This window comes from Barbatula barbatula (assembly GCF_947034865.1).
Source record: "Barbatula barbatula genome assembly, chromosome: 12".
Lineage (NCBI taxonomy): Eukaryota > Metazoa > Chordata > Actinopteri > Cypriniformes > Nemacheilidae > Barbatula > Barbatula barbatula.
Window position 1 is genome coordinate 3,949,390 of NC_136775.1, and position 23,988 is coordinate 3,973,377.

Genomic DNA, 23,988 nt, shown 5'->3' on the forward strand with positions numbered 1-23,988 from the left:
CTATACAGGTACAAATATTTAAATATATTATACAAATATTTGTGCCCCGTCACAGGTAAAACACATTTTCTCTATGTGTGCAATTCATGTTCACTGTATATAGCACACACAAGCAGGGAATCGCTGTACATCTTCTTTACATGCACTTAATATCAATTCTGCATAGCAAGAATTGATATTATCTTAATCCAATTTTTTTATTTGTACATTTATAGCAAACGCAAGCATGGAATCGTTGTTCGACAAGACAAGTCTTGTTTTTAATACAAGAACTTATCTGATCTCCCGCTTATTTCAAGCTGCCTGATACTCGGCGCACATCCAAACCACCCTATCCCTTGCAGATATGAGATACAAGAAAATGCTTAAAGAAAAACAAGATTTATTTAGAATAATTCGGTACGTATGACCGTGGCCCGTTTGACCTTGATAGGTTCGAGACTTTAAAACATAATATTCTTACAAAAAAATACAACTTGATATTAAAGACACACAGAAAATGGGGCACATACATGATTTGTGCACAAATACATGCAAATCTGTCAAAAACAACAAACTGCATTGCTTTTTCCGTTTCCAGGGAATGGCATCAAACATTTTACTGTAATCTGTCCGCTTACATCATCAAAGAGAACATTACTGCTGTAAAACTGTACGTTTCATTGGATGAAAGTGTGTTGTCGTGAATGAAGAGATATTACAAAGCATCTCACTGCCTCTTTTGGTTTTTCTGCTTTTGTGACACAAGCTTGTGTAAATGTTTGATAAGCGAGGATGGATTTTTATAGATCATGTGACGATCCACTCCACGAATCTGAATGTGATTGGCACGAGGATAAGACCGCTCCAAAAACTGACTCTGGTGTTCAGAAACCACCTAAAAATAAGAGAAAATAGTTAATGTGGTCCGATGTTCAGCAGGTGATTCTACTCTTACTTAAAGGGCCAGTGTGTCATTTGAGTATCGACAGAAATGCAATAAAATATACATATCTATATTTATATACCTCCGAAGGTGTATAAAGACCTTACATAATAAAACGTTATGATTTATTACATTAGAATGAGCTATTTTAATCTACATACACCGTAGGTCCCCTTACAGTACATGGAATTCATCATGTTGTTTCTACAGTAGCCCTAAATGGACAAACTGCGTTACAGAACACTTTTTGTAAATGCGTTATCTCCTTCCGCAAAGAAGCTAAAATGTTACGACATCTTTGTGCTGTGTCAGCAACCTCACCACTAGATAGCGCTAGATTTCAACTATGACAATTGAGTTCCTCAGAGATCACATATTTTTGTTGGCCAACCCGGAAGATAGTGCCACACTGGTTCCCTCGACCGAATGCATTATTCCCATAGACTTCTGTGATTAACAAAAGTTTGTGATGTTTACAAGTTTTGTCCGTCAAGATAATCTTTACAGATTCACATAATATTAGCTATTTTTGAAGCCTAAATGCGATCGGCAGAAGTAGAAAGCTAACACGAGGCTATAAGCGGATAATACTATGGTCGCTTGATATCAACGTCACAACCACCAAGCCGCCGACGTCTTTTTCAAACTTAAAGGAATTGTTCACTTTCAACATACATTTTCATGATAATTTACTCACCCCTGTTGTCGTCCAAGATGTTTATGTATTTTTTCCTGTAGTCGAAAAGAAATGAAAAATTCCTGGATTATTCTCCATATAGTGAACTGTGTCCACTGAAGTCCACTATATGGAGAATAATCCTGGAATGTTTTCATTAAAAACCTTAATTTCTTTTCGACTTGATGAAAAAATACATAAACATCTTGGACGACAACAGGGGTGAGTAAATGATCATGAAAATGTATGTTGAAAGTGAACAATTCCTTTAACTAAAAACTTGTGCCCATAATACATTATTTGTGATGTAGTTACTTTTTACCCACTTGTTAGCAACCGCTGGTTTAAAGGCACAATAAAGGTTTTTAAAAAATCACGAACAGGTTATAACAGCTGTGTTTTATGTCATAGATTAAAAGTGAAAATATTGAGAGGTTTTGTTAACCACAGACCTTATTTCAGGCGAATAACAAAAACAAAATTGGAAAAACCCATAGATTTGGGGGGCGATGGAACCGGAAGTCCTAAAATGCTAACTCTCTCCTCGGGCTGGCATACAAATATACTTCATCTTTGAAGACCTCAATTGTGAAGAATGTGTAGGACTCTCACTTGGTTGAGATCTGCAGGAAGCTGTTCATCAAAAGTTTCTCCAGTTATCACATACACGGATGTCTTGCTAGAAAGAGGCTTGTATCTTGAGATCTCCCTGAAAGTTCAAACACAATATTTTCAAACAAAAACATCAATTAAAGGATGTTTAAATATTTTTACAGTAATATGCAATATTTCAAATAAATGGTACTTGGTTTAATTATTTAAGGGGACAGGTGGCCTAAAAATAAAGTCTGTCATCATTTACTAAAATGCCCAAATCTGTATACATTTCTTTGTACGCAGAGAAATATATTAGGAAGAATGCTTGAAAGTAGGGCTGCAACAACGAATCGATAAAATCGATAAAAATCGATTATTAAAAATGTTGGCAACGAATTTCATTATCGATTCGTTGTATCGCGCGACTATAACGCGCGCCACATGTTTGAGTGGCGTGAGCGTAGCGTTTCTGTTGCGTGTCAGCTCTGTGGCGGCTGCGTCGTGTTTTCTGTATCTTTGCACACCAGCACCGTGCCTGACGCGGCGCTGGCGCGCTGCTGCTGCTAAAGGTGACATAGAGGGAGGCCGCCGACAGACAAGGGTCTTGTATTCACGACAAGTTTAAACTTTTTTCACATAACCTACACCTTCCAAAATCCGAAAAATGAGTAAGTAGGCTGTCTGTTTATTTAAATAACATTTCCAAATGTTTTGTAGCTTTATTACCTGATGTTGGACCGTCACTCAGATGACACACTAGACTACGTTGTTATTGTAGTGTGTCATATTTTTTTCCATTTTTAATCACATTGTTAAGAGCATAAAAAACAAAAATAATTCAGTCACCAATACATTTTGGGGTTTAATACGAACCACAATTCGTATTAAGATGATTCTCAGATATGTTATTAAAGATGTAACGTAATCAATTGATGCACGTGTTTACTTTATGCAATATGTGTTTAAGATGGACATAAATTAATATTCCCATTCAATGCAATGTATCTTTTCATTGGATATAGCCTAAGCATTTTCTTGGAGGAAGATTTTATGGAAAAAAGTAGTTAATTGGAGTATTCATTTGCAACATTTTAGTAATAATATCTCATACTTAATAGGAATATTAATGTATAATTTATTTCAATATTCACTTGTTGTTTCTCCAAAAATGCATTATAAACATGATTTAAGTCCTGATGTTTTCTACAGTGGACATGTAAACCCCGTAACGTGTAGATGTTGGTTTAATGAAATTCGATTTGAAAATACGATCAAATAAATGATGATTAGCTTTCAAACATCAAAATGGCATTCATTAATATGTATTCGTGTACAAAATTACATATAAACATCTTTTCCTATTCTATTTTGCCTGGAAACGCTTCCAACACGCTTGCGTGTCTCGTGAAATATAGGCGTCGATTCAATTCCTAGCATGCGCGCGTTTTCCGTGCGGCTCGTCTCACGCAGGCAGTGTGCAAGCTCTAACCTGTTAACATGGGAGCCGATTTAAAAACGGTCACGCCAGGCTTCTGAGACGCTCACGCCACGCATCTAGTGTGTCACAGGACTAAAAAAAGTTGATCGCGCCGCGCAGCATAGCGGAGAAAAAATAAATAAAAAAAGCAGAGCGGAGGTAGAGGAAAGACCATCAGAGAGACCCGAAAAAAACAGCAAACCATGAGAGGCTTCTTGATGGGAAATGCATCATGTAAACCACAGCAAGCTGTAATAATAATATAATAAGTAATAATAAAGCTTTTGAAATATGTTTTGCAATGTCAGTTCTATTTTTCAATAAAGGGTTGAAAATGAATGCTTTTAAAAATTTGTATCCGATTCATCGATTAATCGAACAAATAATCGACAGATTAATCGATTATTAAAATAATCGTTAGTTGCAGCTCTACTTGAAAGCAAACAGTTCTTTGCCACCATTGAACACCATTGTAGGAAAAATCACGATGTTAGTCAAGAGTGGCCCAGAACTGTTTGCTTTCCTACATTCTTCAAAATGAAGACAGAATTTTCATTTCTGGGTGAATTGTTCCTTTAATGCAATTACATTTATACATAGAAACTTTTGGAAGCATTGAACGTTGTCTTAAAAGCCACCGATACTATAAACACAGTATATAAAGCTTATTTTACGAATAGAAATAGGAATGAAGTTATGTGAAAAGAGCACAAAAAGAGGAGAGGAAGATTTGTTGTATCCTTTTCAAAACACTGTTTTACCTGACTTGAGCTGCACTCTCATTGAGAAAGAAATGCTCATCTACTGTAGCGCTCTGGTGGGCTGGGTTACTCAGAAGGTATTTCTGATAGGAGAAAAAGTATGAACGGTTCATAAGAGATGGAACAATATAAAAATATCACTGTACGATAATACCCCGGTATAACGCCCACGGTACTATATTTTTGCGATATTTAAAATGGCAAATGATGACTTGGAAACGTGCAATAAGCATCCTCTATTCTTTATCCTCTAATCATAACTGAAATGACCGAAAAATTACTTTTATTAAATAAAATGATTGCAACAGATATCACCACGATAATATTGATACAATTTTGTTATTGCGATAGAATGGTTTTATTTCATTAACACTGCATATAGGAATTTATAGTATGTCTAATATTTGACCTGTGTTTTGACTTGCATAACCTTATATGTTTTGCTTATAGTCAATGTTTTCTTGTACAGCTGCTTTGTAACAATGAAAGTTGTAAAAAGCGCTATATAAATAAAGATGACTTGACTTGGTTTTATTAATAAACAAACATTGGTTTGCAAAACTGAACTTTAAAACTTTTGGGTCATTTTTAAACCAGCATTGAAAAAAGAGACAAACCCAGCGGTTGGGTTATAAATAGACCTATGATGGGTTGTTTCAGTCCTGGTTTAATTTAACCCAGCGGCTTTTGTCCCCCTTTTGAGTTAAGAGTGTATACGTCAACCAGAATATTCACAATGAGAAGTTACATATAAATGATATATCCATAGACACAGGCCTAGAAACACTAGGTGGGATGGATTTGTGTAAACTGTGTTTGTGCATGTATGCATCCAGTTTTGCACATACTATCATAATCCCTGCAAAGTGTTTCTTGAAGACACAGAGGACCAAGAAAATAAGTGTATAATCTTATGGTTGGATAATGTTTAACAAACATTACAAGTCACTCACTCTGTGACCTCAAAACTTAACCGTGTCAAGCAAACACTTCCATAATCAATAGAATGAAGGGAGCGGCCCCTCTCGTAAAGAACAATCCCCCATTCAGACAGCCGGAGCAGTCAAATTAAATGTCAATAAGCATTTCAAGGGCCATAGTTCCTCTCTCTTAAACATAAAAGGCTCATGTAACCGCTAATTGCTGTTTGATTGCCTGCTTTCTTATGTGAGAATAACTCTTATGTGACCGCCTTTCTCGAAATAATGTGATTTGCAGTTGACAATTGCTTTGACAATTCTGATATTTCAATAGAAACAATAAAGCTCAGTCTCAGGTTGATTTTTGCTGGTCTGACCAGTGCTTCTGAAAACCATCATAACAGTCCGGGAAACCTGTTTTTGTTTTTCCAACAGGGTTGTGATGCAGAAGCAAAGTTTTTTTGTCTTTTGAAATGAAGTGATATTTTAAAGCCCTGGCTTGTTTGTTTAGTTTTTTCAGAATCTCCCGTTACAAAGAAACATATTGCTTCCGTTTCATGCGTCTAATCTTTCGCAGACAAATGAGACGGAGGTCTTAAAAACAGCGCGTCTGTTTTTATGCAGATAGGGAGAGGGACGGGCATGTAGGAATTCACCTGTACGCATCATCACTGCCTTCCTCTCTTGCATTCATTATTTCAACCTCCCTGTAAAGGCAGAACATTCCTCCTAAATCACCTCCTCCATTCCTCGGGTCAACCTTCCATTCATCTCGTAAATGGGAATCTGTAGCTTTCTTGGGGAAAAGGGGGCCATTCAAAATTGTAATAAATGTTTTGCATATTCGTGGCCGCACGTTAACTTGCATGAAATTGGGTGGAACTGGAGCGCGGAGAGCGGCCGTATGCTTTGACTGTTTCGTGACCTGAGAAACCCGTCTGAAGTCATTTCTCTGACGGCAGCCTCTCACACCCAACCGGGAAAATTCTTAGACATCATCCGCAGCTGATCATTAAGCCATTTCTCTTGTTTTCTTGCAGTGTGTTGTTTTAGAAACAGCTGTGATTTATGCAACAGCTCCACCAAGTGGCCATGAGATGTCATGACACACATTTAGAAGTGTACTCAAAGATCTGTTTAAACGACAGCATTAACAATCATACAGAATTTTAATAAATATATGGGAAAAGTGGTGATGTGGCGTTGTGGTTTAATATCAGAGCTGGTGACTCAAAGGATGCAGGGTTAAGCCCAGAACAATCTATTCGTGTTTTCACTAAGGTCATGCACTCATGCGTGTTAAAAGTCTGTGAACAGTATATTTGAGAGACTGGTGTTTAAGGATAATGATGCAGACCAACCTGTCGTTGTAGAAGGTCTTCTGAGATGTTTTCTCCTTGAATGACAGGCTTCAACACACCCAGAATAATGAGCAGACGACTCAAACCTGCAGCTGCGGAGAACTGCATCATCTGCAGGGACGGGATCAGGTGAGAATACCTGTGAACATACACAACCAGAATATTTAAATGGGGATTTTCAATGTCACCATGAAATCAAAACTGGCAAGGCCTATTTTCTATGGAGTTATTTATCTCTGTGCAGGTCATTCGTTTTTTATTATGTAGCCTCATAATCTTTCACAAACGTTTAACTTTGCCTCTTACTCCACACGGCATTGCTTTTCTGCACGTTGTGTGTCCAGGTGCAAGCACAGGACTATACTATACTGTACTTCCCAAAGGACAGAATTAAGCCCGTCTCAGATTTGTCCTCATTCCAGAAGCCAAAATTCTGTCATCATTACTGTTGTCATTTCAAACCTGCGGAACACAAAAGAAGATATTTTGAAGAATGTTGGTTACTGAACAACAGCCGTACCCATTGACATCTATTGTGCCAATGCAAGTGACAGGGTACCGCCGTTGTTCGGTTACCAATATCTTCTTTTGTGTAAGATAAAAGAAAGAATGCCTAATTTTTGAAACGTCAAGAGGATGAGTAAATGATTACAGGATTGTCCTTTTTGGGTCAACTATCACTTTTAGAAGTTTGCTGTAAAGATCTTTCCCTGTTGATCCATTGCAATTAAAATTGCTTCTTTTGAAACTGCTTTTGTGACATGATGACAACTGTGCCACTAGACAGAATTAAAACTAATTTCATCCTAGACAGACACAGAGTCCCCTTTGAGGTCTAAGGGTCAAAAAAAGGGTGTAAAGAAGAACGCCGGCTATAATAGACGAGAATAATTGCAGTATGTTCACATGAAAAAGTCAAAGCAGATGTGCAGTGACACGTCTCCTGTGATGAACTGCATTAATTGAGCAGTCATTACCAGCGCATGAAGAACTAAAGGAGTTCTCTCTGTACAGCCCGATGCTTCACTATGACAGCTCATTTATGAAGAATGAATATATGACACTGAAACATTGATCCACACTCTGGTGAAGAATATTTAGACCCATCACAGATCTCTGTCATTAGCGTCAGCACACATACAGAACACACCGTCTTATAGCCTGAGTGTATTTATACAGTTTACTGTACTGACATCCAGCCACAGAGATAAAATGAAGATTCCAAATCCTCATTCAATCAGATGTATTGTGGTCATTTCTGTCCAGTGTCTGTTGAACTTCAACAATTAATAAAGGGAATTATAACATAATTTGGCAACATTTTTAAGGCGGGAAAGGCTTTTTTTGTGACATTTGAGATGTGATTTCCAATTAACAGGTTGCTGTCTTATATAACGCCTAGATCTTTAACTGTACTTGTTGGAGTAAAAGTGCAGCCTTCAATTGCGGGTTATAATCCGAAATATTCTTTGGTCCAATAAATAATATTTACATTTTATCAAAATTTAAAAGAAGAAATTACTAGTAACCCAATGTTTTATATCTTCGATGAACTCTGCAAATTTGGATAGCTGGAAGGAATCATCTGGTCTTGATGAGATATATAGCAGGAATTTGGATAGCTGGAAGGAATCATCTGGTCTTGATGAGATGTATAGCAGAGAATCATCTGCATAACAGTGGAAGCTAATTCCATGTTTTCTAATAATGTTTCCGAGGGGCAGCATGTATATGGAGAATAGCAAGGGTCCTAAAACCGATACCTGGGGTAATCCATAATTTACTTGCGTTAGATTTGATGATTCCCCATTTAAATGGACAAATTGATGTCTGTCTGATAAGTAAGATCTGAATCATGGTAGTGCCTGACCCTCAATACCGGTATAATTGTGTAAGTATGTTATGGTTTACAGTATCAAACGCAGTATTAAGTACAAGCAGGACTACGAGTCAGATGTAACCTTTACATGATGCTATAAGCAGGTCGTTTGTAATTTTGCGGTCTAAAGCCTGAATGAAATTTTTCGTATGTCATTTTTCTTGTAACAAAGAGCACAACTGAGTGGACACTATTTTTTTTAATATAAAAGCTTAATAGGGTCATTATTAAATATGACATGTAAAAATGAGGTCATTTGCTTGTATATTGTGGGTTGAATGCATTTTACTTACTTTCTGAGAGAAATTACAACATGACTGATACTGTAAATACTTTCTATAAAAAAGGGAAGGTACATTGACCAAAACAGTTTCTCATATTATAAAATACAATTCAGGTACTCATGAGAAACCTCACTTTCTTCCATCAAAAGTTCCATAAACGCAAAAAGTTTGCCAAAGTTTGAATTGATCATTGCCAACACCTTTACCCAAGGATTCCCCTTTCTCTCTATATCATCAATCACACCTTTTCAACACCCCCCGGCAATTTGATTTGAAGTCAAATCGGTTTCGTTCACTCTGACACTCTATTTGTCACTTCTCCCATTTCCTCATTCTCTCCATTCCTCCGGTGCTAATTTTGCACGGTAGGTCTGGATTATGTGCGGGAGAGCATGCGTGTCAAAGGGAAATTTAGTGAGGGTAAAGACAGCCGCGATAGGCGGATGAATTGAACAGATAACGGCAGGCAGTCGGAGTCGAGCAAAACGCCTCACCGGTGTTGGTCATTTTCCGTTCCATTCTCTCTCTCTCCTTCCTTCCTTCTTAAGCATGACAGAAAACTATCTAAATGAATAAAAAAGTGGTGAAATGACTTTGGCGCTGTGGACTTTCTGCTCTTTGACTTCCCATCTGGATTAGTGCAGGCTGAATGGAGTCCGTTTCTTTTGTAAGAACCAACACATGACTCTGTCTGAATGTTTCTCTCTCTCTATTACACACACACAGCATTGATAAGAGTCCATCTGAATTCACGTGTACTTGATGAATTATGTCCTCTAAAGCTTTTGAGATATGCCAAGATCGATTGGTCAACACAAAGTGAAAGAAGTTTATGAACAGATGATTCAATCTGTCGTTGAGATGGATTTACGCAGATATGAAAAATATAAAATGAATGCAAACATTTAAAACTTTTAAATATGAAACTGAACTGTGTAATATACTGTATGCTCTACAATCTGAAAATATATAAAACATATTACCTTTTGGGGTTATGGCATTTTAACATTCTTTAAACATCATTTTGTTTTTGTATTGTGTTAAATAAATAAAATGGACAACAACATAAGGTTGTGATCATAGTAATACAATTTGTGTTGTCCTTAACTAGACATAGACATAGGATAGTCACCCAAAAAGGACAATTCTGTCATTATTTACATGCCCTCTTGTCATTTTAAAACCTGTATGACTTTCTTTCTTCTGCAGAACACAAAGATATTTTAAACAATGTTGGTAACCAAACAACAGTGGTACCTATTCACTTCTATTGTATGGACACAAAACCAATGCAACAATGATTGTCTATTGTTATGCTAGTTGTGAATGGGTCCAACTTTTAGGAAGTGAAAATACGTAAATATGAAAACATGTAAGAAAACCCAAAATTGACAATTTATGGAAAATAGCAGAAAACGCTTTGCTACTGTGACAAACTCACACACAACCACAAACGACAACAAAAGTTCGCAAAAGATTGTCCTGTGATATATGTTATATGTTTAAATGGAACAGATTTCTGTTATATATAATTTAGCTTGGTTAGGCATTACCAAAACATAATGTGTATATACAGGTGATATACTTCCATGCCGAGAACAAACTACTAAGTAAAAATGTATTATATTTGAAATTTTACATTTAATATTCAAACAGCATTTCAAATGTATATACTACAACTACAATTACAGAAAAAGTTACTTAAAACTTAAGTAAAGTATCAGTCTACCCAATATTAACATGCATGAATTACTCCTCTTTAAAGCCACACTATAGAACTTTTGCTGATGGCTCCCCCGTGTGGTTGATGAGCGCAATTGTCTGTTATCAGTGTCGTAAATAATGTCGGCTGTATAAGCTTCCCAGTGTGCAGCGCGATACACGTAAATTTGTTAACTAATGCTGGGGCTACACCAAAAGATAATCGGGACGATATCTCCCATTCCGACAGTCCTAGGTAAAGTACAGATGATCTTAAACGGCTCCAAAGATTATGTTATCAGATTTCCCTGTGTTGTGATGTGTGTTAAGAGTGAATGAACCTGATCGGAAGAACATAGTTAAGAGTTAAAGAGTATTGTAAAATAATTTTAGCTTCAAAGTGTAGCTTTAAGTTGTTCCAAACCTGTATCAATTTCTTTGTTTGTTTGCACACAGAGAAAGATATTTGAAAGAATGTTAGCTGAGATTTCTGGGCCACTATTTACTACCATAATATAATGTTGTTTTCTTATGTTAAACACAAAATAAGCTATTTTGAAGTTAGGAAAACAAACAGTTCTGGGGCACCTCTGACACCGATTTTTGACTGCCCCTTAAATCAGTTTCGAACATTCTTCTAAATATAAGAGATGTGGTAAGTGCACTTCTGAGTGCTGTCCGTAGGGGGCAGTCACGTTTCACTGTGAGTTTAGAATATTGTATATTGTATATAAGGGCTTAAAGGTGGCTTTACTTCATTAGTAATATCTGGCAGAAGTCGATTGTGTTTTATCACAATAAAACACATCCATACTGTGCTGCTTCCTGCTTTTACGGTTCAGCTTTATTTTGATAGATGGGCTGTGCAGACAGACGGGACTTTATCTTGAGGAAATCCCAGAGATTTTGGAAAGTGACAATTCTGACATGTTTGTCAGCGTGCAATTTTTCTGACAGGCGCTTCTGTTCCTTCAGAGTCAAAAACAAAGTCTGCATCATTTAAACCTCTCAGGATCTGAAAGCAAAACATCTAGCACAGAAAGAAGGCCCACATCTCACAATATTTTTTGAGAGATTATTTTAAGATCCAAAAACTACAGTGGTAGAACCGGAGTTTGTGACGGACAGGCTTGTAAAAAATATGTCATAATAATTGTTTTCCCTCATTATGGTGCAAGTTGATGTTACGTGCTAATAAGCGTGTTTGTGACATCATCGCTATGTTGATGCGTTTACTCTCTGGACTAACTGTGTTTTAATACAACTGAAACCCCAATTTAGTTATACAATTAAATAAGAATATGTCCAGTCAGTAACAATGACAGGTGCTTGTAAACACTGTTTTCATTCACTTCCGAGTAACTTTAAGCTGCTGTTTGGTTATGAATGTGCTGTTTTTGCCGCTCATTGAACGGAAAAGACAGAGCGAGACATTTTCCAGTTAAAGTTAAATTAAGGTTATTCCAAAAAGACGCTAGTCGCTATCGCTCTCTGAAGCAAAGAAGTATTTTAACACCGCACCACTGTGCCCGCCTGTGTGTATATTGGTGACGTGTGGGGCTCTGATTAAGATGCATGCATTGCAGAATCAGATCCAGAAACAACGTTATCGCTGCGTTATTATGAAAAGTGTGTAAAGATTGTTTGTTTTGAAACTATGATAGACAAATTAGACGGTGGAGGGCCGTCAAAGTTTAATGCCTTGTTTACACATGCAAAATGCTTCGCACCGCGAGTCTCTTATTAGTAATGAATGGGAAACATGCGTCCTTTCCTCCGGTCACTTACGATCACGTTCTGGGAATTATAAATTAATAATAAATCTGTCAATGGCGGAGTATGAACTACTGCTACCTGAGCAGCCTTATAGCGGCTACAACCACGCTCTGCATGTTCTGTGTTTGGGTCGGTACACACAGCCCCGCCTATCTCTTGCCTGCCGAAGAGTCCAACATGGTTTCCAGACCATGTTTCCATCCGTATTGTCATTTTCTGCACACATTTTTTAAGTGCACCACGTGACACCTATGGAGCAGATGCTTATCACATGACAATAATTTAGAAAAATATGAATTTTGGTAGAATTTGAGATTTTTATGGATAAATACATTGCCCTTGTCTCGCGATCCCAATGCTTAAGTCGTAATTAAACAAAGAAAATCATCTTCCTTTGTCTACGTTTTCTGAGAGTCGGATGCGTGTCCATCGGAAGCCAAGCGTTTGCAAGTGTCTGAGGTTTTCGATTCGGTTATAAAACATGTTTTATAACATGGTCTTTGGAAACATGGTCTGGAAACCATGTCGGACTCTTCGGCAGGCAAGAGATAGGCGGGGCTGTGTGTACCAACCCAAACACAGAACAGGATTGAGAAAATAAAGTGCGGGACTGTTATATACAGTATACTATATACAGTTTATAGAGAGACAAAATGCAGACCTGATTGATGAGAGTTATAAGAGCTAAAATAAAAAAAGAGTTATTAAGAGCTTTCATAAAAAAGGTCAAAACCAAAAGTTGTCCTTGCGGCTCCTGACGACATATTATTGTATTATGAAGCGAATTGATCGGTCTCCAAAATAATGATTCAATATGAGCTGTAAACTACAGCTTCTGCAACTGACAGTTTAGATGAATATCAATCGCACCCAAGTGCCACTTACAAGGGCAGAGCGTGCCCTTCTAGAAGAGGAAAGTCAAAAGGGAGACTGGCAACTGTCTCTCATAACACAGCCGTTTCGATCACACCGGGAAACTGAATAAAAAATATCAACGTTCTTCCCTTTCAGCATTGCTTTTCATGGGCGCAAACATGACGATTAGAATGTGTGATTCAGGTCCAAGGACCAAACAAAATGCTGCTGAGTCTGGTCGGCACAAGGACCAAAAACGACAACACTGTAGCTGTTATCTTGAGTCAGCTTGGCCAAACTAATCCAGGTGCTGGACCAAAGACATTTTGAGAGTCAAGTTTGGTATGTAAAGCTTAGAATTTTGGATTTGCTTTTGGGTCCAAATACTCTTCACAACGTCATTACAGTGGTAAGCCAGTAGAGGGCGTTTAAAGAAACCTGTTTCTTCTTGGCGAGGGCCTGCTACAGCGCCTTCGATGGACAACTTCAAAGGCCATTTTCTCAATATTGGCACCCTCAGATTCCACATTTTCAATAGTTGTATCTCAGCCAAACATTGTCCTATCCTAACATACATTACATCAATGGAAAGCTTATTTATTATTTTTCAGATGATTGGACAGTTAGTCAGCAAATGTAGATGGTGAAACTAGTTTCTCCATTGATGACCTGAAATCTTTCTGTGTATTCTGCCACAGTAAATTACCTTTAACTTGCAAGTATTTTAGTATAGCCTGTTTTAGCGGCAACAATAAACGAACATTATGTGGCCCAAACATAACCTATGGTAGTCCTCCGCAAAGACTCAATAACTGTTGAGTAGTTTTATTTTAATTGAATACAGTTAATATATAATCAAATTAATATTATGATATATTAAGTCCATCTAAAATTAATTGTTATATATTATAACCAAACAAAACCGCAGGACTCTGAAATAGGGCTGTCACTCACGATTATGAAATTTGGTTGATGACTAATTGTCTATTCAATAATTGGGATTGATTGTCCGTTTGAAGGCTTTGAAAATATAATTACTAATGACAATTAAATAATTAAATGAAGAAAAGATCTACTTTAGAAATGTGAATTTTGAGCACTAAAACTAAATATGAGGGTCTTGCTGTGTAGATGCGTAAAATAAACACAAAACTCAAATGATGGATAAATGTCATTGGAATGTAATAGTGAGTGCAGATCAAAAACGCTGGATGTAAAATGCAGCCGGGTTTCTCTATAATTGCGGTTATCTGAAATAATTGGGATAATGTCAAATAATTGCCGCGAGACGATTATGTAGTAATTGTGACAGTCTTGCTCTGAAAAGCATAAAGGAAATCTCATCGTTTAGACTTAACAAATCTCTGCAACAGGAGTTCTTTACACAATGTTGCCTACACTCCCACACTCATATAGAATAGAAAACACAAAATGGACTAAATTAAAGATGAATTGAATTGATATCATTTCAAGATATCACAACAATACCATTACTTTGAGTTCTTCACACAATACTCATGTAGTTAAAATCTGACGTCGTGACGACAGCCGCCTTGCCAATATTTGTGCACAGGCAGTACTTCTAAAACAAAACACTGAATAGCCATGAAGAGAGATTACAGAATTCAAATCCTGTACTTCCAAATCGAACATCTGGCATTTAAATGCATGGAAATGCTAATGGAGAGCTTTCTTTGGATATTAAAGTATCAATAAGCTTAAAATGGAACTGCAGCATAAAGAGATTTAATAAAATGTACTATTCTGTAGAGCTGCTCAAGAAAAAAACATTGAATTCCCCAAAGATACCATCACATAAGTAGACGTTTAATCTGCCTTCATCATCTTTTATTAATCCACCAGCTCTTTATTATTTAACTAACATCACTAATAAAACTCATGTGATACGGATATTAAGTCCAGCCCCGAGTTAATATCCACAACATTTATTTCACTTTTTCCAGAGTAATTGGATCGCATGTTCACCGTCTCTGACTCAATGGAACGAGCGTCTATTAATCAAAACATAATTGCATGCACTTTCCAGATAAACGTCCAGTCATGTACAAATTATTCAATCCGGCATATTCATTTCTTATCTAACTGAACTAATTCCAGTCACGTAATTCCCATAAATAATAGAGGTACTGTAGGAGTTTATGAAACGGGATAGTTTGTGAGGAGGAAGAATGGACATTTAATACAGCACACAAAGGAATTGCGATCATGTCCCAGCTAAATATTCCAATAGCAGCACGAACGAAGGCTGGAAATGCGACTCTGCTTCCCATTTACTGCCACAGAAATTGAATATCTTAGACTTGCTATGGATATAAACTGTGAAGAATGTAGCTGTGTATACCCATGTAATTGGAACTTTACGTGACCAATTACATGTCCATTCAGCTTTGATGAGAGATGTCATAAAAGGATGTAAACCAACTTGTTCTCACTCCGTCACTTGGCGTCACTTTTTAACGTGCAGGGTACCCCTTTGGCAGGGAACTGCGTTGCTGTTCGCCAAATGCTCCAGACGAGACACATGCAATTCTTAGCATTTCATAATCATTTGTGCTTTTAATATTTTGTAGCACCAAACCCCAGCCTAACGATAACTGTTCAACCATATAAAACACAACACGCGAATAAAAGTACAGTAACCAGTATTTCGTGGAAGACCGTGTTAATGTAGCCTATTACAAACAACTCGTGCCGCAGACCTTTTTGCACAGAAGCTGTACGATGACTTTTTATGAAGATGCCGTGTTCGTGAATGAATGTAGACGGCTTTCATTTAAATGTAAAAAGTTGATCGCGGGAGCTAATTCCGTTTCACGTTCAAAGCCAATAAAATGACACGATTCAATTCAATTCAACTTTATTTATATAGCGCTTTTCACAATTTGCATTGTTCCAAAGTAGCTTTACAGGGGAAAAATAAAACCCCCAAAAAAGGGTAAAACACACTACATGGTGTTTTATATAATAAATTCAATTATTCTAGTAAATAATATCTAATGTCAGCATCTCCTGGTGGTTTATTTAGCATATTTTGCATTAAGTGAATGCTTGGCTGAAAAGATGCGTCTTTAATCTAGATTTAAATTGGGCGAGTGTGTCTGATCCTCGAATAATATCAGGAAGGCTATTCCAGAGTTTAGGTGCTACGTATGAGAAAGCTCGACCCCCTTTGGTGGATTTAGTTATTCTAGGTATTATCAAAAGTCCTGCGTTTTGAGATCTTAGAGAGTGTGATGGGTTGTAGTGTGATAGAAGCTCTGTTAGGTAGGTAGGGGCTAAACCCTTTAAGGCTTTATAAGTGATTAAAAGAACTTTAAAGTCAATACGATACTTAATGTGAAGCCAGTGAAGGGTTGATAACATTGGCGTTATGTGATGATATTTTCTGGATCTGGTTAGAACTCTGGCAGCTGCGTTCTGAACTAACTGTAGTTTGTTTATTGATGATGAGGACGACCACTAAGTAGAGCATTACAGTAGTCAAGTCTTGAGGTCATGAATGCACGAATAAGCTTCTCCGCGTCAGCAACACACAGAATATTTCGTAACTTGGCAACATTTCTTAGATGGAAAAAGGCTGTTTTTGTGACATTTGAGATGTGATTTCGAAATGACAGGTCTAATATAGATCACCTAGATATTTCACTGTATTTGTTGGAGTAACAGTACATCCTTCAACTTGCAGTTTATAATCAGAAATATTCGGTTTGCGTGTCTTTGGTCCGATAAGTAATATTTCTGTTTTATTAGAATTTAAAACAAGGAAATTACAGGTCATCCAAGGTTTTATATCTACAATGCACTCTGCCAATTTGGATAGCTGGGAGGAATCATCTGGTTTATAAGGTCAAGCAGGACCAGGAGTGAGATGTTACCTTTATCTGATGCTATAAGCAGGTCGTTTGTAATTTTAACGAGTGCAGTTTCAGTGCTATGATGCGGTCTAAAGCCTGACTGAAATTATTCGTGCATGTTGTTATTTTGTAAGAAAGAGCACAACTGAGTGCACAATACTTTTTCTAGTATTTTAGACAGGTATGGGAGATTTGAAATCGGTCTATAGTTTCCTAGTTCATTGATCGATCGGTCACAAGACACATTTCACAATTACAATTCTTTTGTGTTACATTCAAAACACAAAAGAAGATATTTCGAAGAATATTGGTAACCAAACATTGGCCCCATTGACTTTTGTATTGACAGATTTCTTAAAATATCTTATTTTGTGTTTCACAGACGAAAGAGTCATAAATAGGTTTTGACATGAGGCTGAATAAATAAGTTTTCTTCAATGTCACAGAATGACTGACCGAACGCTAGCGGTTTTCAATGATTTCGAAACACTTCTCCAATCTATCAAAGGTTGGTAAAACTTTTTTCTTTTGCCTCATTCTCTCACCAGTACCGCTGCCACTTCTCCTCTTCAAAGACATCTTCTGGGATCGGATCGATCAACACCAAGTCAGACACTTGCCTGAAGAAACAGAGCCAGAGAGAGACCGTCAGAAGACCACACAGAGGATGTTTAAAGAGCTCAGATAAGACCCCGTTCTCTCTCTCTTACACACACACACAGAGCGAGCGAGCGCTTCCAGTAATGAGGGAGAAATGAACAGCATCTCCAGTGTGTCTATTCAGTGAGATGGATGGGGTCAGTGCCACAGCATGGATAATATTTTCAGTCCACGGGCGCTACAGAGCTGACACAGCTAAATGTATGACTGTCAGAGCTGCATATTAAAACATTAAATCTGTCATATGAAGGGTGGGGGGAGCGTAAGAGCTTTTTATAGTTATGCCAAGTGTATCTGAAACTGTTACCTTGTTAATTCAGGAGCATACAGCGCTTTACGAAGTCCAATTGGACATGAGTAACAGAGCAAGACACAGGGCTACCATATCTTTATAGTCTATGTTATAAATACTTCACATTTAGCATTGAAATTCTTATTTAACCATATTAAACTTAACACTACGACACATTTAACAGTGATATTATTATTTAGCCATATTGTATCTTTAACTAGTTCACCCAAAAATAAAAATCTATCTTCATTTTCTCACCCTCAATTTGTTCTATACTTATAAATGTGTTTGTTCTGATGAACACAGAGAAAGATATGTGGTAGAATGCTTGTAACCAAAAGTGCCTCAGAACAGTTTGCTGTCCTACATTCTTCAAAATATCTTCTTTTGTGTTCAACAGAACAAAGAAATGTATAAAACAATTTTTCCTAAAATGGTAGTCAATGGGGGCCAAGAACTGTTTGATTACAACAGTTTACTTTTGGGTGAACTTTTCCTTTAAGGCAATACACAAAACACACATCCAAATACTTGGCCAAAATAACTAAAACTTTTGTATTTAAACCGTAAACTTACGTGTCATGGATGTGGCTGTAGAACCTGCCGTTGAGCGTTCCCAGTTCAGAACCAATCAGGATGAAGGGCGTGGCTAGATCCGCAGCCTTGACCAATCGGTGGAGGTCGTCCACCATCCTGAGGGTGACCGGGAGCACAGTTTCACATGAGTGTAGTCTAGACGTGACTCGTCTGGCAATTAATTTATCACCGGGACACACAATGACACATTTCCATTCGCTTACAGACTGGACGCCTACTGTCCCAGACTCTAGCTCATCAATTAGCAGAGCGGTCAGCCATGTTACATGGAGGATAAACTGACCCCAAAACAGAGGATGACAAACAAAATGAATAAGCACTGTGCGCCACAAGTCTGGTTTCTGACATCCTCATTAACTGAAATGCCATGAAGATGCAGTGGGCACAGGGTAATGTAGCGGCATACATATTTCAGATATGCAAAGGTTAGTTAAAAAAATACCAAAATAAAACCAATGGAAAATGGAATAGATATTCAGAGTGGATTATTAACTTTGTGCGCACGGTATACAATATGCACTGCCAACTTTTTTTGTATTTTGTATAAAAAAAAGCATGTGAAATAGATATCGCCTTCATTCATCACACAGAAAAATAAAAGGTCAAGTTAAAGGGATACTCCACCCAAAATGAAAACTCTGTCATGAATTACTCACCCTCTAGTTGTTCCATACATTTATAAATGTCTTTGTTCGGTTGAACACAAAGAGAGATATTTTGTTCAACAGAACCAAAAAATATATAAATGTATGGAATAACTAGAGGTTGACTCACATAGTATTTATTTTCCCAACTATGGCAGTAAAGGGGGATGAGATACTTTTGGTTATGGACATTCTTTCAAATATCTTTCTTTGTGTTCACCAGAACAAAGACATTTATACAGGTTTTTAACAATCTGAGGGTGAGTAAATGATGACAGAATTTAAATTTTTGAGTGAAGTATAATCATCCGTAAGGGAACTAGCGACTGTTTCTTTCTCATTTTGATTCATCACACTATATAACCATCAAATCTTTATAAATCTCTACAAGATATACATATATAATATTAAGCTTTAGTATTTGATCATGGCTTTACAAAAGCAATCAAGATCGGATAGCTCACCCAAAAAGGAAATGTACTCATGATTTACTCACGCTCATGCCATATGTATATGCCTTCCTTTCTTAAGTTAAACAAATAATGTTTTTTCATTAAAATTAGGGCTGCTCGATTATGAAACAAATCATAATCGCAATTATTTTGGCCAATATTGAGATCCTGATTATTTAACACGATTACTCATTAACCTTTAAAACAACATAGAAAATAAAAAAACTTTGCTTTTAAACTCTGAATTTAACTGAAAAATAAATATAAAGAAATAGCACTGCTGAACAACTGTAGAGAAAGGGTGTGCTCTGTGGATTTATCCTACAAGAAAAGAGAGGATCCTTGCAAAATGGAATGAGTGACATAATCGTTTACCTCAATTATTTTGTTTTTGTAATTGATGAAAGCTGAAATTGACGATTACGATTAATTTCCGATTAACTGCACAGCCCTAATGAAAATATTTATCAATTTATGTCCTAGCATCAGTCCCTTATCGAAGCTCCAAAAAAGCAAATACATGCAGCATACATGTTATCCACATGGCTCGGTGGGAGGTGAGGAATCTTTACTTTAACTATGTGTGTTAGTTTGATTCCCACTGATCACAAGGACTTAGCGAAGTCCATGAATCTGCAGATATTCTCTGATAGCAAGTGATGCTAAAGTTAGGTATCATTGTTGAATGCTCAGTTAAGATCATGTTTAGAGTCTTTTTTAAGGGCATCGTGATTTAGTGATATACCAAGTGATGATTTGTTTCAGACTGTAAGATAGTTCATTGTAATACCTTCCGGTGGTTGACATTCCCCAGACTTTCTCCATGCCTGTGGTTTCATTCTCCTGGGTTCTTCGGCTGAAACCCAAACCAACTCTGTCATAGGTGCACACCTGAGAAAGAACAGAAAACAGCTTGGGGTAAAGTCTTTCTTTTGATTACCAGCCAAAAATAATGGTATATACGTAAGGTTTATGATCATGCTGTACAATGGCACGTGTCAGAATACCATGGTTAAACCATCTGATCCTTTTATCCCACATTTTGATTCCAGCGTGTTTTCTAAAATTGGAATTCAGCAGGTAACATCGGAGAAGGTAATAGCCGAGAAAAGCCAGAAAAGTTTGGGTAACTCCTTCTCTTCCTGTTGCCCGATACTCATTATATTTTAAACAATTTCAACTGTACTTACTGAACTAATAAAACAGCTTTAAAAACGTAATTTTACCTTTCTAATAAGAAATAAATCAGTATGTCATTTGAAACTAATGACTCCGACATAAATAATATCAGTTAAATGCTTTCTTCTGTGTAAATAAAATATACTTTGTTAGCATTAATGTTGCATGTTGATTTAGAGAGAGTGATCTTCTGTAAAACATATTTAAAGACACTGTAAGCTATTTTGTTTGTAATGTAAAACATAAAATGTCGTGTAACTGTGGGATTTAAGATCAATATAGATCAATATATTTTTGAACATGCAGGACTGAATGAAAAGCCCAACATAACACATGACAGATACTAGATGGTGGACATACCTCACATGAGAAGGTTTGTGAACTGACCTTTGTTGTTAATGACAGACTCTCCTGAACATGGTACCAGACATCTGAAGACATTCCTGCTGGAGCATCAAGAACCACTGAAACAACCAAACAAAGTGGAAATCTTGTCATCATTTATTTCACACATTTCTAAACCTGTACACATTTCTTTGATCTGCTGAACACAAAGGAAGATATTTTTGAAGAGTGTCAGCAACCAAACAGATCTCCTCCCCCATTGACTCCCATAGTATTTATTTTCCCTACCATGGCAGTAAATGGGGGATGAGATCTGTTTGGTTGCTACCATTCTTCCAAATATCTTTCTTTGTGTTTAGCAAAACAAATAAATGTATACGGGTTTAGAGTAAATGGTGACAGAATTGTCATTTTCGGGTGAACTTCCCCTTTAAGATGTTAGACAAAGTTTAATTCGTTCTTCGAAACAAAATGCAGTTGGAACAAGCATAGTTTAAGAACCATTTAGGATGAATTAGACATTTAAAAAAAACGACATTCAAGTTTGGAACCGTACTGACAGAAGTTCAGAACGTGCATTTAACCTACCAACTGGTTGTCCGTGGCCCTTGCACAAAAGGTGGATCTTCTGTCCCAGACCGATGTCTATTAACTGAGCATCTACAAATTGAAAGACAAGAAAATAAACCAGCGTGCCAAAAAATAAAAAACAAAATTAACCTGCACATACTCAAGACCTCCGAAGGAGTCATGAGGACCCCACCTGTAGGTGACAGCACCTGTCCTTCTCTCTGCAAAGAGGCGTAGTTCAGGAAAGCTGGTGTGAAGATGACTAAGAGCAGAACCTTCATCCAGAAAGACACAATCGACCAACAGCTCCTCTGAGAGACAGCCACAGCAGTCACACCAGTGTCATCTGATGTCTGTGAATGACAATCGTGACATTTCAAACAGTGCATGCAGCGTGATATCCAATGTTAAATAAAAAAGTACTTATTTATTGTATTATATGCACAGTTTGTGTAACCTCGACCTTTGCTGCAGTGTAGTTTATTCACAGAAGTTTTTACATGGTAAGATGAGGTCGTATCAAAATAAAGAATACAAAGATGTTTCGTTTGTACACCTCCAGAAAAGTTTATGGGACGGTTTCAGAAGTGTACGCACGTGTGTTACTAACATTACATTTTATTACCTTCTTTCTCTGAGGTTTGACACCGTCACCATCTTCTCGTCCGCTGGTCCTTTTGCGCAACATTTTTTTTTTTGCTCAATCACAAATGAAACAGATAATAAATAATATTACATTAGAATGAATGAGCGTAAAAATCACTTCCGCGTTTACAGGAGCCCGTGAGGTCCATAAACGCGTTTCGGTGACGTCGACCTGCGAATGCGTTCATAATGTCGAAATATAATTGTAATAAATATTATAATACGATTTATTTTGTCAAATCAACAAAGTAATAATTATAATAAATGACAAAGTGTTATTTATATTTAATTTGAAATGTAATAATATTTTTATTGGGCACTATTTCTTTTCGACAATTGTTTAAAAAATACCATAATAGTTCCTATTAGAAAGTAAATTATCCTTATTTTTGCTATAAATAAAACTGTAAATGTGACAGGTTATCTTTTCGTGGTAAGTCTAGTACTCCAGTTATTTGATCAATCCGGTAGAATCCTGTAGGAGGCGCTGTGGGACCTGTGTATCAGTCTATGCATTAACATTAGACATAATAATAAAACAATTGTATGAATGAAATATAAGTCATATTCAGATTTTGTTATAGGCCTTCTAGCAGGAGGACAAACAGGATCCGTGGAAAGATGTTAGTGTGTTCAGACAGTTAGTGAATATTTAGTGTGACAGCAGGTTATAAAGGTCATTCACAGCCCGGCTTTCTGTCACACAAGGTCATTCGTGAGTGTGAGTGAATTGAACACATGCTCGAACGGACACTGACTCTTGAACTTTCTGTAAGTCCAGTTCAGAGTTTAATTATGTTAGCAGGCCGGTGGTGGTTTTACATTAGTACATGTTGCATGCATCCACTTGCTTTTGGTTCACGTCAGAAAACGTCCATATAAAACATCGTCTTCAGCCTACGGGCGTAACTGTATTTTCCAGTTTATCCCGGTGAAATAAATATAATGTATACTTTGCGGTTCTTTCGGTAAAACATGTGATAAAAAAATGAAACAAAGTGACGTAACACTTGAAACAGTCCCTCAGACAGCAGGTGTGCCGTTGTGTGATCAAAAGCATCATTCTGTCCTCACATCACACCACTGAAAGATACACGACAATTGACTGTTTTTATTTATCAGTTTTATTCATTTATTTATTTCATGTCAAAATCGTCACGCTCTGTTAAAACATTATGAAACATCACCAAATGTTCTGCGCCTGCATTAGAGATCCCTATATAAATGAAGTATATATTAAATCTCTCTGTTTATTTCCTTCATTGTCTAGACGACATTACTTGATCGCATTTGTATTTTCGTTATGTACTTAGAAAAATGTTAGAAACAATGTGTTTTGTTTTAATGTGACTAAATCATTAGCAACATTCATATTCGACAATTCATTCGAATAGTTCGCTCGAGCACTGAATCGTTCGCAGTGGTCGCTCACTTCGTCGAAGAAGCTAGAAGCGCACCTCGATGTGCATTGTGGGATTGAATTGAGCACGCTTGTCTTCGACACGCGATAAATATAA

General features: G+C 37.0%; 1 protein-coding gene across 1 annotated transcript; it reads right to left on the minus strand.

The window, feature by feature from the left end:
- Nucleotides 1–363: 363 nt before the first annotated feature.
- On the minus strand, nucleotides 364–22,634 carry LOC306902109 (uncharacterized protein). The gene is made up of 11 exons (XM_079470417.1): nucleotides 22,452–22,634; nucleotides 22,020–22,179; nucleotides 21,845–21,916; nucleotides 21,299–21,375; nucleotides 20,523–20,623; nucleotides 18,616–18,732; nucleotides 17,633–17,707; nucleotides 6,718–6,856; nucleotides 4,437–4,519; nucleotides 2,214–2,310; nucleotides 364–877 (listed from the first exon to the last, which is right to left on the minus strand). Exons 1-11 carry the CDS (start codon nucleotides 22,512–22,514, stop codon nucleotides 710–712), a joined length of 1,152 nt encoding a protein of 383 aa, XP_079326543.1. The 5' UTR covers nucleotides 22,515–22,634; the 3' UTR covers nucleotides 364–709.
- Between the last annotated feature and the right edge of the window lie 1,354 nt (nucleotides 22,635–23,988).